Raw genomic sequence first — 20,195 nt, 5'->3', positions numbered from 1 at the left:
CAATTGAGAAGTTTTATTGGACTGGTTAATTTTTACGCCAAATTTTGTTTAAGCACGCTCTTTCCCGCCTTCCTCTAGGATCGACCGAGGATCGATCTAGAACGAAGTGTCGTGAAGAACTTAGTTACCTACATTTCATAGAGGACAACTTTCCGCTCAGTTTTAGAGATGTGAAAACTGAGACTTCGAAAGATCCTTTACTATGTAAAATATATGGGTATGTAATGTTTGGTTGGCCATCTAACGGTCTAAATGAAATTGAAAAACAATATTTTTCTCGAAAAGAAAGCTTACACATCGACCAGGGGTGTCTCGTATGGGGATACAGGATTGTGATTCCCAAATCCTTACGTGAAAAGATTTTAAGAGAGATACACGATGGACACCCAGGTATCGTAAAAATGAAGCAAATTTCCCGTAACTACGTGTGGTGGGAAAACTTGGACGCCGACATCGAGCGCGTGGCGCACGAGTGCTTGGCGTGTCGCTCGCAGCGGCCCGTGGCGCCGGTGGCGCCCCTGCACTCGTGGTCGTGGCCCACTCAGGTATGGTCTCGTCTACACATGGACTTTTTAGGACCATTTAATTCTGACTATTATTTAGTAGTTATAGATGCGCACTCGAAGTGGATTGAAGCGGAAAAAGTAAAAACCACTTCAGCGCCAGTCGTAATTGAGCATCTTCGGAAAATGTTTGCTCGATTTGGATTGCCAAAAAGAATAGTCAGTGACAATGGGCCTCCGTTTTCATCTTCGGAATTTGCCACATATTTGTTGCGTAACGGTATCAAGCATACTTTGATACCTCCTTATCATCCGGCCAGCAACGGGGCCGGGGAGAACGCGGTACGCTCAATAAAACGCGTATTAAAAAAGGCACAATTTGAAAACGAAGACCCACATGTCGCACTTAGTAGGTTTCTCTTCACCTATAGGAATGCAGAGCAAACTACAACCGGGCGAGAGCCCGCGGTCCTCATGCTGGGCCGGCGGCTGCGCGGGCGGCTGGACCTGCTGCGCCCGGACACCGCGGAGGCCGTGCGCGCCGCGCAGCTGACGCACGAGAGGCGCGAGGGGCGCGCGCGCTTCGCGTCGCCGACCCCGGAGATAAGGTATTATTTAGAGACTATTCAAAGGCGGGGCCTAAGTGGCAGGAAGGGGTCGTGACAAAAAGATCAAGTCCTGTTTCATATGAAGTTAAAACCAGCGATGGGCGCATGCATAAGCGTCATGTCGACCAAATTTTAACAAGTAATAAATCAAATAGTCTAAGGAAATCACGCCACTCGCTCAGTCAGGTACTTGACGAGTCACCGATGTCTCCTAATACAACGTCCCCGAGACCTCTGGACGTCTTAGATACAGAGGAGTTTTATGATAGTGAAGCGGCACACTCAGCTGAGCCAGCATCGCCGAGGGCGCCCCCGCGCTCGCCGCAGCAGGTACCGGTACCGTCCGTGTCAGGACCTGATCGTCGTAGTCCTCGTTTAAAGCGCAAAGCTGCTTTGAAATGCCTAGAAAGGTTACAGAACGCTTAGCTGCAGTCGTTGCCCTTATAATCACTTATATCAATACATGTCAGTCATATCAGTTTTCCAAACGTGTTCTTACCTAACTAATCTAACAAGTATCGCGTAATAAGGTATAACATAAATAAACCTGTACTGTTTAGATAATTCAACTTAATTTTAAATGGTATTCAATAAATGTACCTAATGCAAAGCAACCGATGTAAACAAACACCTAATACCTACTAAGATAAGAACATCAACAAGAAAATATTAGACCCATAAAATATGTTCCTTCAACTTAGAGTCAGTAGATTTAAGGTTCAATTTTAAATAATTATACGTTGAGTTACTTTAGGAATAACTAATATTCCTTTATTTGTAATATTTATGTTTTGACCTTGTGTCATTAGTAATAAGGCATATACTTAAGTACATGTTCCTTACTCCAATGGTTTTGTGGTCTGTTCCAGTGCATATTGTTTACGACTAGATTTCAACATCTGTTTGTTTTATCTTTTTATTACTGGCACCTACTTAGACGTAATACCTATCGAAAATGTTTTCATAAATGCTACTTACTATTTAAGGTAAGCATTAAACTATGTAAAACCTAAGTTAGTTTTCGTAGTTCTTATCAATATTTTATGTAAACCTTACACTTACCTAATAGTAATACCTACACGTGTACTTTCGTGTTATACATATGTGCCAAATATAAATCTCTAATTTTATTAGTAATATAATTAAAAGGGGGGAAAAGTGTTATGTATACGGGTTTACTATCTGTGCATTAAACGTCAGTCTATACCGGATCGTCTTGTTTCATTGACGCGCCTACCTACCTATCAATTGTTATGTGTCCAATAATGTGTTTTCATCTACAAAAGTCACAAACAACTCAAGAGGCGCGGTTATCAATAAAACTAACATGGGCATTTGTCAAACTCCCGGCATGTGCTTCTTACCTGCTCAAATATTTTATATTTTATGTTGTGTAGGTAAATTACATATTTAATGATATTGAGATTCATATTATCTTTTTCTTCTGTGACAATTTGATATGTTTTCTCTGAAGAAGAACGACGTATTATTAAGCAATAATATAATTTATTGAAATTAATTGCCATAGAGTACCTAGTCTGTTCATATTCTTTGATGAATACTTTTGCATGTTAAATTGTATCTTGTTATTTAATGCATGTTAGTTATAAGATGTAATGTTTTGAAAAGAAGTTGCCCGCCGAGTTTCTTGCCGGTCCCATAGTGGATACCCCCCTCCCAACTGAGGGGGGACTGAAATCTTCTCGAGGCTGAGGCGTAGGGTTAGAGCCGGCGTAGCTTTATTTGACGTTCATATGCGCATTGTAATATGCCTACTTGAAAAATAAATATTTCATTTTCATTACCACAAATTCCAATACAGTCTGGCAACGCCTGGCAGTCTGGCAATTCCAATACTGGCTGTGGTAACTCAACAGAAGCTTAAACTTATATGCTTAATTAGTTATTATTGTAGGCAGATTGCACTGTGAGCTTCAAGCAAACAATCAAACAAATTGGCGAATTGGATTTAAACCAATTCCCCGTAATGCTTTAAACCATTCAATTTTAGATATAAAATAGTCATATAATCGTAACCTACTGGCCTCGAAGGCTAAAATGACTTATGTAATAAAAATAAATTGGAACCAATTGCTACAAATAGCGGCCTTTACCTTCCAGACAATCGCATGGAGAATGCTCAGGCTTCTATGAAGAGCCAAGGTCACAATGCATTTTTAAGAATTTTATCTAACTACTCGTATACATTAAAAAAGTGGAAATTATAAATCCGGGTGTAATTATATTTATATGATAAGAAGCTCTTTAATATAATTACATAATGCAATTTAAGTATGATGAAGCGTATGAAACACGTTTACCCACTCTAACTCTTCTTAATGACCCAATTTGTTATACACACGTGCCTTCATACATTTATTTATATTCCATATAAAAAATGTTGGCTAAATTAATTTTATTTTCAAAGGATATAGTGTATGGCGTGCGTTGATGTCTTTTATACAACAACTCTCCTTAAAGAACTAACATCTACTCGTACACAGCTCTCCCACAAGCGTTCACTATTTACTTGTATTAATTCTCTAGACTTAAAACTCGAAGACTTCAGTATACGCCATCATTATTTTTTTTGCATTTATAAATATTTTTATATTCACCAGGTTCGACCAAGGCAAATCAACAAAAGGCGCGAGCAAGCTCCGACGCGACCTGATCAACGCAGAGATCGCCAACCTGCGCGACCTGCTGCCGCTGCCGCCCTCCACCCGCCAGCGCCTATCGCAGCTGCAGCTCATGGCTCTTGTCTGCGTCTATGTAAGGAAGTCCAACTACTTTCAACAAGGTAAGAAATGTTTTGCACCTCTGGCCCCGTAGCCGAATGGCATTTCTAACACGCAAAACGAAAACGAAACGCCGCGAAAGGTAGTCTGGCTCTGTCGCGCCGATACGCAAGAGCGATAGAGATAGATATCTACGAGCGTTTCGTTTCGTGAGCGTTTCGTGAGCGTTTGTGCCATTCGGGTACGCACCCTGGTTACATTTACAAGATGCGACGACCTGATCAATGCAGAGATCGCAAACCTGCGCGGCTCTCGCAGCTGCAGCTCATGGTCCTCGTCTGATTCTATGTAAGGAAGTCCAATTACTTTCAACAAGGTAAGAAATGTTTTTGCCCCCTTGATTACATTGTGACCACCAAGAGACGACAAAGAAATTAAGAAACCGAGAGAAAGAAAATTTGAGATGAAAAGCTCAGTTTGACTAAATCATACTTCAATTTGATATGGCGTATTATAAATTGAAGTCTGATTTATTACACACTGATAATATTATCCTCATTAAAATATAAGATATCCAATCCCATAAAAATCACATTAATAATACTCATATCGAGAACTTACTTCCTACAACAATTCTAAGTAGATGTACACTTTAGACGCTCCTTTGATTGGCACTCGTATAAAGCTAGTTTAAAGTATGAGTCATTAATCCGTCATGTGGCTCTGAAAAGGGCAGCTGCGGCTAACTGACCGTGGTGAGCGCTGTCGACGCTCGACGCACGGTTACGCTTGTTACGCTGTGTCTAAGGCTACGATTGTTAGATGTGTTAAAAGATTTAAGAGTGAAGATACGAAGGTAGCGCCCATTTTCCCTCCTGGTCATATTATTAGAGAGAGAAAGATATTTTTACATAATGTATGTAGGTAACTATATTAACCACAGATGCGTTTCTAAGTTTGACTTTTCTCGACCTTTTTAGTATTTATTTAGTAGAGATTCCAAACAATTTAAATATTTGAAAATATAATTGAAACCTAAAAAAAAATCCAAATGAAAGAGTTATATATAAGATCAAATTGCGCCAAAATATTCATATAATGGTAATATAATATAAGTAAATGGAGGAATACGGCGACTAGGTTTGTATGAAACAGTGATTTTGAACGGATATCATTGTACCGTGTTTTTGGTTCTTTAGAATTGTCTAGTCAGTAAAGCTTCCTGCGTGGCGTAGACGTTTTGCATGAAATTATTAATCGTGACTATTGTGATGCTCACATCACAGTATAATCCATCAAATAGGTATTGTAGCGCTCCTAAAATGATGATGATTACAATTAAATAAATAAAAAATAAAAATAAAAAATATGTGTCTCTTGGTGCTTATACTAAAAATATATCGCAAATCGAGGGTTTACTGTGGTGAAACCCGATAAGTTAAGCAAACTGGTTTTTGAAATTATGTGCAATTTCCACAATGTTGTTCTTTCAAGGACAAATTATTTCGATTTATCGGGTTTCACCAGTAAACCCTCGAAATAGTTATTCTATTTAGTACAAATATTTAAACAGTTAATTGTATAAGTTGTACCTATTTAACTTCCAATATTTACCCAGCTAAAAGCTTAGCTGATTATGCTATAAGCTGTTAAATGAGTTGGATGGGATAATTTTTCCATTACTTGCGGATTATAATTTAATATACAATAAATTTAGTTCGCAACCGCCTACTGAGTTACTTCCCTTTGAACATGGAACTTCATAAACATAAATCAGTACTAATTGGCTCCTACAATTACTTCATAGTTCTTCGAAAACATAAACTGTGCAATAATTAGCCTTGATTGGCATTCTGACGACTTTACGATTTTTGGTTACGTTTATAATTTCCATTCGACTGTCAGCAATATTGAAATTCAAAAAACTAAAAAAAAATTACAGTAGAAAAAAAACGCGATTTCTTGTGGGACATTGACCATACGTGCCTATTTTGTTTTTTAATTTGCTTATTTAATATTTCTACTGTCAGAGATTGATTGACAAGTTAGGATAGATAACTCTACATAGTAGAAATCAGTCTCAGGCTTTAAACTCTAATTGGAACCTAAATGATAATATTATTAAAGTACACAAAAAAAAAAACTTCTTTACAATTAGTAAGTAGGGACAGTATAGGTACCTACCATATCTTTTTTTTATACTACGTCGGTGGCAAACAAGCATACGGCCCGCCTGATGTAAAGCGGTCACCGTAACCTATGGACGCCTGCAACTCAAACAGTGTCACATGCGCGTTGCCACCCCAATAGAAACTTGTACATTCCCTTTTGCTGTGTTAAGTACACAGCAAAAAGGAGTGTACAAGTTCTAAGGAGGGTTCGGGTTGCCAAAGGACAATAGACGGAACAAGTTAGTTCCGTAAGTCCTCCCGTCATCAGCACACCGCACCCTCGTTGAGCTCTGGCAGCCTTACTCACCAGCAGGAACACAACACTATGAGTAGGGTCTAGTGCTATTTGGCTGCGGTCTAATAAATCTTGATCGAAAAGATATTTTTTTAAACTTTGTTGTCATAAATGGACGGATCCTTATATAAAACTAGTAACAACCGGTTTATAGTAGTTAAATACAATAAAGCATCTAACAAATGACAACAAGAGTATTCAAAAGATCGACCCTCACATCATCAAAGGAATGCAAATGTATAAACACATTTACGAAATCTTACAACTTGTTCTTCTGTTCAGAAGCATAGGCATAGGAATAGTTGCTTGCGTTCCTTCACGGTCAATCATGCGTTAATGCAAGGTCGCCACATGCTTGCAAAAACGCAAATTGACGAAATATTATAATTGCGTTACGAAAATAAATGTTTTACGGAAACTTCGGTGTGGGTTCCGCGTGCTTGGTTCTAACTTGAATGTGATTGACACACTGATAAACTGATTCAGGTGCTAAGATTGTATCTTTAGATTAGATTTGATCTTGGATTTTAATTGTAGCTTTATTGTCGTAGCGTTGTCACATAAAGTAGAAATAAGTAATGTTAATATAATATCCAGTTGGTTACTAATGCCTTAGGCATTAGTAGGCATTAGTAACCAACTTAGGTTAAAATTTCAGATTCAGTTTAAGCAAATTTAAAATATGTGCTTATAATACTATCAAACTATCGCTCTTTGAGTTTCCTCATGACCATGACCAGTGAAATTTGCGTCGGAATCGACACTTCTCGTCGCTAAATATAAATGAAGTTAGCGATAGAGTTTATTCAAATGCTTAATTTTACCATATCTTACAAAAAGATGTGAAAAACAATACGTCAATCAAGATGTCAATAGCCTTTCCTGGCTGCAACAACGAACCCAAATACCCGAACCGCACAAATTACATAACCCCCCGATTCCCACGATCAACAGTTAGTCGACTACTGTTTAAAGAATAAAAACGTTCGATTTTGATATGAAAATTAGAGAAAATTAGCGAGGCCGGTCTGGCTACCGACTGATGGTTATTGGGCCTAATGGTGCCCGCCGGCTGCGGCCGGTGTCACGCCTGCAACGCACGCCACCCGGCTTACATGGAGCACGCCTTTTACCAAAACAGTGATACAATTAATAATCTTACTTGGCAGCAGTATGTATTGTTTGATTTATCTATTTAATTATTGAGTTAATATTTGAAATATTTTATTCAATCTATAATACGCTTTGGGGAGCTTTTTTTGCTCGCTTAAGGATCAAATGAGATTATTAATTCTGAGTAGAAAAAGTACTTAGGTATGCAAATTTCCAAAAACAAAAATAATTAATTTTACAACAAAACACTCTACTCTTAGACGCTTCCACTTGCAACCGTAATAATGTTTTACCACATTTTTTTTTATAATTATCTTTTATGTTTAACCAAAACACGCATTTTGTTTAAGTATTGACAAATCAGTTTTTTATGACTAAAAATATTCCTTCGTATTTTTCCGGAAACATTCGTATTTGTCATACTAGCAGGCTCAAATAGCATGACACGTTCGTATTGTTTCCGTAAGAATACGAAGGAAAATCTTTTCGCATTACATCACCTACATCTGTACAGGATAGTGGTAATAATATTCCTTGGATAAATAAATATTTTTTATCAGCACAAGGCTCATTTTCGACTTTCTTTCATAACCTCCTCCATGTGAGCCTCTCGGGGCACAATTCGCGAACATTCGCGGGACTACCGACTTCCCCGGCGTATCGCACGACGCGATAACGCGATTGTGCCGATCGTGAGAACAATGCCGGCCGTATCGTTTGAATTTTAAATCTGACTGTATTGATGGTCCACTAACATCAGCGTACAGGGACTGTCATTATCGTTATCCTCAAAAATTTATACGCATAATCATTTTTTAACTTGTATTATTTATTGTTAAATTATTTGTTTTTATTGTTAAATTTTGGAAAATGACGACCCTTATTGGGTGACACAATATGATGATTTATTAATATTATTCCTGTTACCCTTAAGTTTTAAATTTTATGACGATCATGATGGGAATTCTTATATTTTGTACAGAAACGCAAACTTACATTGTTATTTTTTCGTAAAATAAATCATCTAATCTAATACTTAAATTAAATCAGATGCTATGTAAGTAAAAAGAACATATATGATATATAGCAAAACAAATCTTTCCTCAAATTGCAATAATATTAACAATTAGGGTGACCCTTATTTAGCGTTTTAAAAATTAAAAACGTATGACCACTGAATACATTTATATTATGTCTAGCCTAAACACAATTAGCTTATTCTCGTTATACAGGGTGAAATAAAAAGGGCCGTTCCAACTTTGCATAGTGACTTTTGAGGTCATAAATGTCATAATGAACAACTTTTATTATGAGACTAACGCTGAAATCACAAAAAAAATTTGGGATGTGTCAAACACTTCGACGCTTCACTTCGAAGCGAGTTTGAACGCGTCCTTTTTATTTTCACCCTGTATTTAGGAATCCGAATCGACTTGCATCTGTGATCATACAAATTATAGTTTTTTATCGCTTTGATGACTTGAAGTTTCGTTTTAGATCGTAAAGTACTATACCCCTATAATCCAAAACATTACAATTTCTGCAATATAAATTATATCTTAATTTAAATTTACATCTGCCAAACAATACCATGTTCAGTTCCAAACATTCCCTATATTGCTTAAATGTAAAAATTGACAACCATCGAGAATTCAAAAAGGTATTAAAATAATGATCTGTGAAGCAAATTAATAATTGCACTTTCATCCCTATTCAGGCCGTTCATTACACGTCATCCGAGTCGCTCCAATTCGCTCGATCTTATTACGCCAACAAAAGGGTTGAAAACGGCGCATTGTTGTGTGCGCATACGCATAAATGCGGGTATTACTCGCATATGCGGGAATTACTCGCATATGCGGGAATTAGCGCGCACGCACAGCCTCCCGGTACGCTCTCAACAATTTCTGCATACCTCCCTGGGAACTATCGGCTTTCATGTCCCTAATTAACTTGTAAACTGATTGGCCAGTATGAGGATATTACAAGCTTTTATTTGAAGTCGGACGTTTCTTTGTATTTGTGTGAGAGATTCTTTTGAAGAATCTGGGAAAGCAATTTGTCGTTTAAAAATACTTTCAAGTAAAAAAAAGGCACTGTTGATGTTATTGTAAGCTTGTACAACGGGATTTGTAAATAGGTATTAAAAATAATATTAATATCAGTTTAAAAGCAATGTTACTACTTATTTTTGATTGTCACCATGATCATAATCAATCAGCGTCCTTAAGCGTCAATAAGCGTCCTCCTCCAAATGTGGTTCGAATTATGTATGTATGTTAATACTGAAATACAGCATATGCCATAGGATAAATTAATAAATGTGAAAGCTGTTTCATTTTCAATTACTTTAATTGAAGACAGGAAATAATAAGCAGAAGTAATATAATGACATGTTGTTTTCAGAACCATATTAACCCATAGAGTTCAAGTTTAAATCAGTTCTGAGATAGCCACGTAACTATACTGAACATAGCTGACAACACTCTACTGATAAACAACATTAAGTGCTAAACGCATGTAATGTAGTCCTTTACATATTACGTTCCCTTAGCCATGATATCTAGAAATAACTTTACCAACCAAGTATTTTACTCAATCTTGACTTTGAAAATAAAACTTTAGTTCCTTAGATATAGAATTTATACTTCAAGTAACTGTAAAGATAGTTGTAAGAGTTTCCGAAAGTAACTTGGAGGTATGTAGATCGATGTGCGTGCGCTGCTAAGTGATCGCTCAAATCAAATAAATGCATCACTGTTAGCTGTGCGTTGATAGAGTTAAAAGGGTAATAAATAAGGGCCAATAATGTTAGGGACTAATAGGAATACTTTATGTATTTGTCAGTAGTGCAAAAAGAGAGACTTAGTACCAGTTATGCACTTTAATGAGTTAATAATTGCAATGAAATATTCATATGTACAAACCATTTCTTCTTCCTCCTGACGCTTTCTTGTATTTTAAAGAATGCTTATGTGTATTTTAAAGAATGATACGTATTAGCCGTCAGTATCAATTTTTTTTATTTATTCATATATTTGGCCTAAAATTACAAAGTTTCAAATATTTAGGTAATCCATATCCATACTAATATTATAAATGGGAAAGTGTGTGTGTCTGTTTGTTTGTCCGTCCTTCACGGCAAAACGGAGCGACGAATTGTCGTGATTTTTTAAGTGAAGATAGTTGAAGGGATGGAGAGTGACATAGGCTACTTTTTATCTCTTTCTAACGCGAACATTCCGCAATTTTCTAATTCAACGCGAGCGGAGCCGCGTGCAAACGCTAGTATTTGATATTGCTGTAATGCAACTGTGTGAGAAATTGATGGCTTAATTAGGGTTCCGTACCAAAAAGGTACAACAGGAACCCTTATGGTGCGACTCTGTCCGTCTGTCTGTCCGTCTGTCACATTCCTAAATATCTCGAGAACTACTAATGCTATCAACTTGAAATTTGGAATAGTTGTGAACATTGTAAACCTCTACAAATAGAGAGTATAATTTTTTTTAATATATTAATTTTAATTGTAGAAAATGGCCAAAATGAAAGGGGGGCAAACTGTAAATTTCAAGTTACTAGGTCAAGTGGGGTATCGTTGGAAAGAGCTCAAACTGAACGTAAATAAGCTATTTTTTATAATTTTTTTGTTGTGGAAAAAAAAAGAATTATGAAGGAAAATGTAAAAAAAAATACCGTTCCCCCCCCCCTTATCTCCGAAGTTTACCAATGAAAAATTATGAAAATTTTAGTAAACATTGGTTTTATGCTATATATTACAGGAAAAATATAATCGTGTTTGTATTTTGAATACTTTTTTTTTAATTTACAAAAACTTTTCAGATTTTTACTTTCAATTTACCCACCCTTGCGGATGTATATCGTACTTCAATTTAATACGAGATGTTACGTAAACCATCTTCTGTCCAATAAAGTAAAAACTGTTTAAATCGGTTAACATTATAAAGAATTATCCCTGATAAACCAGGTCGCGCAAATTAGTTAGCAAATTGACCAGGAGATGGCGCTACACACTATAATACTCATTAGTGCCTATACTTTTGTCTTCTAGTCAAGTCATTAGAGTTATATGAAAATATGAGATTATTTTTACTAGGTAGTTTGAAAGAAAGTTTGTACGGAACCCTCGGTGGGCGAGTCCGACTCGCACTTGGCCGGTTTTTTTTTAATTCGAATGACCTAGCTCGCACATATTTAGGTACCTACATGACATTAAGCTAACAGAGCCAAAGAGTCGTCCTTTAAAGCAAACGCGCAATTATCGACACATTGCTTTGGCTGCACGGCAATTAGATGCACCGCTGGCATTTGTTTTAAATAGTACCACTTCAATGCTGTAACGTCATTGCTTTGATATAAAGGTGTAGTGTATGTAGTTGTAGGTGCATAATAACATGTGACGACTCCAAGTACAACGTAACCACATTTTCACTAACCATAACATAAGACGAAATTTGCTTGTATCTTTAAACGAAGGTTAACCTGTAACCTGTTTGAATGTATGCGATGAGCCTGATGTTCAATGAAATTTGGCATAGACATAGGAGATGAATTACAAAAAAATGTATCACAAAGTAGAGTGCAATAGTACATGGTCTCAATTTAGTCCGATATATTGATTTAAACTAACACGATCTTCACTCATATTATTAAATTAAAACGGGACTTAATCGCGTAAAACTTACGTTTTATATTTAACCCGACGTTTCGGACATGACATTACGTCCGTGGTCACGGGTAGACTGGCTCGGAGTTGTATCAACATCTTCTAGCTGTACGAGTTTTTGAGATTGAAATCAGGAAACATCGTAATTTCAATCAAAATGAAGGGCAAGGGATTTCATCTTCGTGGAATCCAGTGATTAGCAAGTGTAAACGTGAGAAAACTTCCCGTCCCATACCATCGGATGTCGTGAGTGTTGTATGTAGGCAGAGTGGCAACCCTAGCGTAAAAGTGACTGATGACAATCAAGTGCGGGTAGTTCGAAAAACTCGTACAGCTAGAAGATGTTGATACAACTCCGAGCCAGTCTACCCGTGACCACGGACGTAATGTCATGTCCGAAACGTCGGGTTAAATATAAAACGTAAGTTTTACGCGATTAAGTCCCGTTTTAATTTAATAATTTTAGTCCGATATTATAGGCAGGGGATACACGAGAAGCATTTGACTACCTAATATGTATACGCAGACTATGGTATGGGCAGAACCTCGTGTAATATGTATATAAAATCCTGTAAGCAAATGCTGCTGCAAAGGTAAATACATTTTTGAAAGCAACCATGATGAATTCATTTTATTATTCAAGGAAAATACAATGTAACCGTGAATACATAATCTAACTAGTGCACAATGACTTTAGAACGACTATAAACAACGAAACGTCTCTTTAGGTATTTTATTACATGACAGCAGTATCTATCTGAAGATATTAATTATAACGTAATAGCAAGTATCTGACAGTAAAACGCCTCAGGCATTAACAGCAATTGTATGAATAGATTTTGTGTACCTTATTACCAATAACTTTGTTAGAGTATCTAAGACTAATCTGAGACTTAAGTATGTACCTACGTGGGATGAATTTGAACGTATTATCTAAGTATTCAGTAATGACGAAACCCGTGACCACATTAACAACTTATGAATAAAACAAAAGCATTTAATAGTATCAATTTTTTAAACGTATTTTATAGTCGTTTTTAAACTTCTTAAAAGTATAAAAAGACGGTAACTAGAAGTTAATTTTAAAAGCTGCCAATGTAAATAAATAGATTCCTATATTTTCATGAAACTCCAACATGCTGTCTACATTTTTACCACTAACTAGGCGAGTATTATGCATCTTTATTTGCATTATCGGTTTATAGGTCATATTATAAAATCATGTAATGTGCCCAAGTAACATGATCATCTATCAAATCAATCTGTCAGCCGAGCAACTATTGTGCATCTAAACGTATTTTTTGATATTTATTTGATTAATTTTTTATAATACTTACTACAATAAACTAGCATAGGTATTATAAATTAACAAAAAACCCCTAAGACAATAAATTAGATATAATAAAAATCAAAGCAAAGCAAAATGAAACACAATATTTCATCGATAGACGCACCTATCCGCACCTGTCTCCTGTTGGTGCCTTATTTAAAATTCAAATTCATGGTAATGTGACACAGCACCTAGCTCTAATTGGATTAACGTATCTCCATACCCAGCTAACGTAAGTACAGGATGTGTAATGTATGTACATTATCGGGTTCTCGTACGCATGTTCATGTAGTGTTAAATTGTAGATAAACCCTATTAAATCGCACCTTACATAAATAACAGGTTGTTAAATGTTAAACATTTAACAAATTTAAGTATGTTTAAACCGCAAAATAAATGAATATCTATTGCACAGAGGTTTGACGGTAACCGACTTGCAATACTGCGGTTATCGCATTGACGCCGCAACCGGATATAGTGACGGTTTGCAAGGGGGACAGCGAAATATAAATCCATAGTCTGCCTCGTCTTCGTGTCCGCATTCAGTTGCGATGCTAGCGTAAAGACCACCCAACTTTTAATCTTCCAAAACTTCTCATCTACCTCTTCTCATATGCCTTATAGTGAAGCAGAGCGAAGCAGAGGTGAACTAAATCAAGCAGTAGATTTATTTTTCAAGATGCGCTTATGCGCTTCGTTGTAGGCTCTACTCTAGTAAATTGTTTGAATATTTGTCACAATTATGGCCTGCAATATTAGCGCAACCTTCCTAAAATGTGTGGTATCTATCCAAGTATGCATGTTCAGATAATCAAAATATAAAGATAAATTTAGTAATTCAATATAACATAAAAACATTACCCTGTAGGTTTTATAGTTTATTAATATGATCGTATCTACAGCTGAAGCTCTAATAAATTATTAAGCTATAAGCTTTTAGCTCAGTTGCAGCGGGTACGCAAGGGTTTGGGTCAAGGCCCAGCCGATAGGTCTTATTTATACGGCTGATACACGCCTCGGCGAGATTTATTGCGCTTTGCCCACTGTTATTACTTGTTTTCATATTAAATTATCTATACATCACCGTTACTGCGAACAGGTGTAGCGTCCGTGTGTTTGTTGTGAATGAAATTGTTAAAAAACATGGCTTAGTGGCTTAGATTTTAATACTCTACATCGGAGTCGTGAAATATAAGGCTTTTGTTCAGCTGCACGACACTCAAATAAGGGTAGAACAAATACCATTCTACTAAAAAAATCTAAAGATACATGAGCACATTATATGTACACACCTGTGAAAGGTGATATAATATGTAGGTATCATAATAAAATATGCTAGTGATTCCGGATTTATTTACATTTCATGACTTGAACAAGAGTGATCTGGATTTTGTTATTAACGTTGAACTTTGTATGTATATTCATGTCATCTATAAAATTTGATTACTTACCATTATTTTCTGAAATAAAAAAATCTATCACTTTCTTAACGACAACAAAATTTTATGTTAATAGGCCCAAAACAATAAACACAATCAAAGCAATAAAACAAAACATTACTGTATTACGATAACAACAACTCATACCTGCACAAACTGAAATTATTAGTTACCTACCTATCCTCCGGCACCGTTCGCATTACCATAATCTAAGATATACAACGTATATTATTGATGCAATCAAACAACAATAGCAGCATTATTAAATACCCAAGCAAGATTTCCTGGTGCGTTTACTAAAAAACATACTTATTTATCATTTATATACACGGTGTAACATGCGGAGATGTAAACTACGCATTTTTGAGGGCAAAATAAAGATAAAATGTTTTATGAGGTCAAGCAAATTTCGCCAAAACAGTTTTTTTTGTTTTATTGGATGTATTTTCATTATAAAAAGTAAATGTCATTCATAAAACTGGCACTTAAAATAAAAATTCACAATTAAATAAAAATAAAAAAAATTGTGCAACGAGTTACTAGTTACTTTTTGATATCTATTTATGAATGAGGATAGTTAGAATATGTCCGATAACAGCATCATCGCCATCTAAAAAACGTTTTGTTCTGAGAAATAATAAGTAATATTTATTTCTTTAATGCTTATAACTCTGGAAGTAGGCGAAATCCAGAAAAGTTTATATGACATTTTACTTTTCTAATATGATGAGGAATATGCTGTTAAAATTATTAGTTTTCCTCGTGCTACACCGTGTATAGGTATGTACGTATACATTAGGTATGGGCGATCAATCTGGGCAACCGTTTACCTGTTGCTTATGGTTTACTAAAATCTATATAATATCCATTTACCTGGGTCATATATCTGACCCATAAAAGTTTCGAAATCTTTCCAAACTGTCAATTACTTCATGATGGCTCAGGTCAAACCTAAATGGTAACGTATATTTCGCAAACTACAATATAAACATTAAGAAACCAAACATCAACCGACGCGCATAACCAATATTGAATATGCTCTAATACAGTACCAAAGCGAATTCGAACATTTTATGGTTTTATTGGAAGTATTTTATGTAACTAACTACCACATTGCGGCAATATTCTTAATCAAATTAATTGTCAGCAAGTCCACCCATGGCCTATTCTAGCAACAATTAACTACTTGGGTAAGGTCGGAAATAATTATTTTTTCGTATCGATACATACAATCGATTACAACACGTTTGCGATTAGATACAATAACCGATTCGAATCGTTGAGAGATGTTAAACGTTCATAATTAAATTGTGTATACCTACTTGCTGCCTGGTGCAGTGCTTACCGTGCATACGTTACTTATGCGAGGTATAATACCTACGTAGTGTAGATGTTATTAATGTCTTACTGGTTTGTTTTTATATTTATAATACTATACGTACTTAAAAATGCTATTTATAAATATATGACTGTCGCACAACAGTAACTGAATGAAGTAGGTATGTGTATGTATACAGGTATGTATTCGTAAGAGCTTATTCTTCGCTTGACATTTTCAGTTTGATACCATACGCAGTGACACGATCTCGATCGAAACTCACTGAACTATTATAAAAAAAAATGGATGTAGCATATTAGCAAAAATGCTACATCCAGAAAACTTCATATAAATTTATTTATGAATAAGTAAGTTTGTATCCTTATTTTATTCTGCTCAAGTGTAGGCGCAAAATGCAGAATAGATAATAGATAACTGAATAGAAATTCATTTGCAAGGAACGATTTTACATATTTTATTATTGTCATTTATGTTCTACTGATGTTTAGACAAAATTAAATTAAATATTTTACTACAGCTTTTAATTTAAGATTTACATAAATCCTCACATACATCGCGTTTTAACTCCACATACTGTGACAATATTGACCTTTAGTCCAACCAGTACACGTGTCGTACCTTCAACTCAAGTCTCACTTTCAATTGTTTTATTAAAAAATACTTATTAGTTACGAAACAAAAGGTCACCTCGACCGCTAAGTATTGATGATTTCATCAATGGAACATTGTACACTGAGGAACCACTAACACTTTTTGTTAATGAAAACATGTAAGGTCTTACCGAAGGAGCCTTATCGGATTTAACAGTTTATCATATTTTATTTTCAATTCTCAGCTGTCAGATTTTTTTTTATACTGTGGATCGATTTAGATAATTTTATAAGTAACTGGCCGGCAAAAGCACACCAATGGGAATTGTGGAAAGCAAGTCGAAAGGCTTTACCCAGCAGTGGGACACTATAACGGGCTAATTAAAAAAAATTATAAACGACATAATGTGCCCACCGCAAGTGCATGGTTAATAAGCAAGCGAATGTGTAATGTGAAAATTTAAGTGTGTAGGTATACAAAATGTAGTACTTATGGGGAAAACATTTTCTATCCATTTTTTCATTCTAAAACGGATTTTAAGTACTCAATCTGTGTCCCCTTATTAATTATTTTTGTTTTAAAATTATAATAGCTAAGAAACAAATGGGATTCTTAAACATATAACTCAACTGAATTAACTTCTTATATTTTAGCACATTTCCTTAATTAATGTGATTACTAGCAGATACTAATTGTTGTCCTTTTTTGCTAAGGCACATGAACAGCTTGTTAGAATTATCTTTTAATAAGATAAATCCGACCTCTCAGACATCACATTGTGATTCTGCGAACACTGAATTAATATTGATGACTCAATCAACAACACAAGCTACAAGCTTCTCAGTCATAGTAATAATAGCTTCAAAACAAAGTAAACGAAATAGGCATATTTCATTAATGTCCAATAGTAATGTGTAATTTTTGATAGTCAAGTGTTGACAGCTAATTTAGAAATATTCTTGATTTATTTGTATAATAAATAACTGATTTGATTTTGTACAAGTGATGTGTGCGAAAAATATGTATAGGCACTAGTACCTATACAATTAATTATGATTGTTAGCAAATATTTTTTTCTAAAAAAAATTCTCATACATTGATCGTCTTAACAAATGAACACAAAAAGTAAGGACACAAAGTTATTTGCTTGTGTTATGCCTATTTCATTCATTTTAAGTGCTTGATTGACATAAATAATTTAAAAAATTGTCACAAATGTATACAGACAAATATTAACTACTTTTAGACAGCTTTTTTTTTTTCATTAAAAATAAATAAGTGTTTATGTTGTTACAATTTGTTACAACAACAAAAAAATACACCAAGTTAATACATCTGTATTCGGATATTGCTCTACCTTGTGCTGGATATTTTTATTTCATTTCGCAGGCTAAATATCAAATATAAAATAAGGATTCTATTTCTCTCCACTACCTCCTTTACATAAAGCTTGTGCTTATCTAAGCGTTTTACTAAATGCGCGATGGTTACCTACTGATTACAACTCCGCAGCCCACAATTTCGTTATGATTCATAACTCATTATTTCCACTTACTGAATGCCTTTAATTACATCTCCGAAAGAGTAACGCGGCCACAAGTTTCACTTTTCAACACCTATTTACTGTTGCAATGGCCAAGCTCTCAATACTATGATATATATTGCTCTAGTGCCAGACTCCGTGACTTTTCTCTGCGTAAAATATGAGTATAGGTCATATGATTGACATACAATATTAAAGTTTATAATCAAAAAATAAAGTTCTAATTTATTGATATTACTAATATGGAAAACGCAACGATATTTTACTACCACTTTAACCACTTATTTCGTTCATTCTACGTGTTACCATAAAAAATCGTTATTAATGAAAAAAGCATTCACCTTACTTAATTCTAGTTTTCCGTATTGTCGTCATGAAAAATCTTTTTCACTAGTTTAAATATCCTAGTTTTCACCTGCAAAAACTATTACAATCATTAATTGAAAAAAAAATACCGCTGTAACTAAATTCCAACAAACCCTTTATGGAAAACTATAGTTGTAATTAGGAGAAAAAATAATTAATTTATACGACAATGACCCATAGTCATAAATATTTTCTTCAGATTTTATGACATACTTACATTTAGATATTTTCAAACAGACGTATATGTATAAATATATTTAAATTATATAATTCAAAAATACGCATTACGTTAATATAAAGACCATACATCAGTCGACATCGTTACTCTATCTAATTTCTAATCTAACTACAACTTAATTAATAGCCACTTGTTGAAATCGATTTTAAACTTGATTTATACATCGAATGACCTGTATTTATGCAGCCAACCGATTCTAATATGTTGTATCGATTAAAAACTCACACAAACCGCGCTTCGTCTGATGATTTGTTTTGACAAGCGTTATCAAGCTGTTTATATAAAACTTCACGGGCAAGTACTTTAAGATCCGAAGCGAAATGTCAAGGAATTCAGTAATTATAAGTTGTGTTTAACTTTGTCGTAACTTCCTTAACACTTATGAAAATAATTAATTTAACTCCAACTTGTAATTTACCAAATATTTACGACGTTTTTAACATGTTGTGTTAAGGAAATCTACTATGAATTTTAAATAATCGAAACGATACATGAAACCTATGATTATGTTGTATTGAAATTGATATGTCAATTATATAGTTTTAGACGTCATTAGCTAGAAGAAATATGTACTTTTAGGAGACTTAAGACACAGTATAATAATGAGTACTATCGTACAGTATGGCCACTCCCGCTCCTCGCTGAAAATTCCGCCCACTCCCTCTCGGTTACCTCACAGTTACCGCCTGTCAAAAACGCGAACAGTCGACCTGTCATATTTCACTCATATAAGCATAGTACGCGTTCACCTACACGAGCTTAGACTGTGTGCTATAGGAACGCGCCTCTTGCATATATTTGGTCGCCAGAACTAACATTTTTCATACAAATTAAAAATATTCTTATTTAATGTTACCGTTTATTTTACTAAATAACTAATTAGGTACCAATTTCTCGTACGTCATGTCGGCCTCACTTAAGATAATTACGTGACGAGTGTATAATTGTATATGCATTTAAAAGTATATTGGATACATAATTGACAACGTTTCAAAATTTTCAATGTCCCTAAATCGAAAACCATTTCGAGATATATGCTTGTAGATCACATAAATCATTTTTTTAATTTTTTTTGCCGCATTTTTAGTATAAAAAAATCTTAAAAATAGTTTAAAGGGGAAGTGACGTCAAATAGCTGATTTAGAGCTGCCACTATATCAAAAAAATCTTCCAGTTGGGATGTCACTTGAGTCTGATCTAAGGCGTGCCAAATCTCTCCCAATTTTTAAGG

The 20,195-nt window shown here is 35.0% G+C and overlaps 1 protein-coding gene across 1 annotated transcript in view; it reads left to right on the top strand.

Annotated features, from left to right (window-relative positions):
* LOC125233896 overlaps positions 1-20,195 on the top strand; it is a 169,688-nt gene that overhangs the window by 35,735 nt on the left and 113,758 nt on the right. The window contains 1 exon segment of the mRNA XM_048140064.1: positions 3,733-3,914. Within this exon segment, the coding sequence (XP_047996021.1) occupies positions 3,733-3,914 (182 nt within the window).

This window comes from Leguminivora glycinivorella, chromosome 1, assembly GCF_023078275.1.
Source record: "Leguminivora glycinivorella isolate SPB_JAAS2020 chromosome 1, LegGlyc_1.1, whole genome shotgun sequence".
Classification (NCBI taxonomy): Eukaryota; Metazoa; Arthropoda; class Insecta; order Lepidoptera; family Tortricidae; genus Leguminivora; species Leguminivora glycinivorella.
The sequence above is the reverse complement of the archived record's forward strand: the minus strand, read 5'-3'. Positions and strand labels throughout refer to the sequence as shown.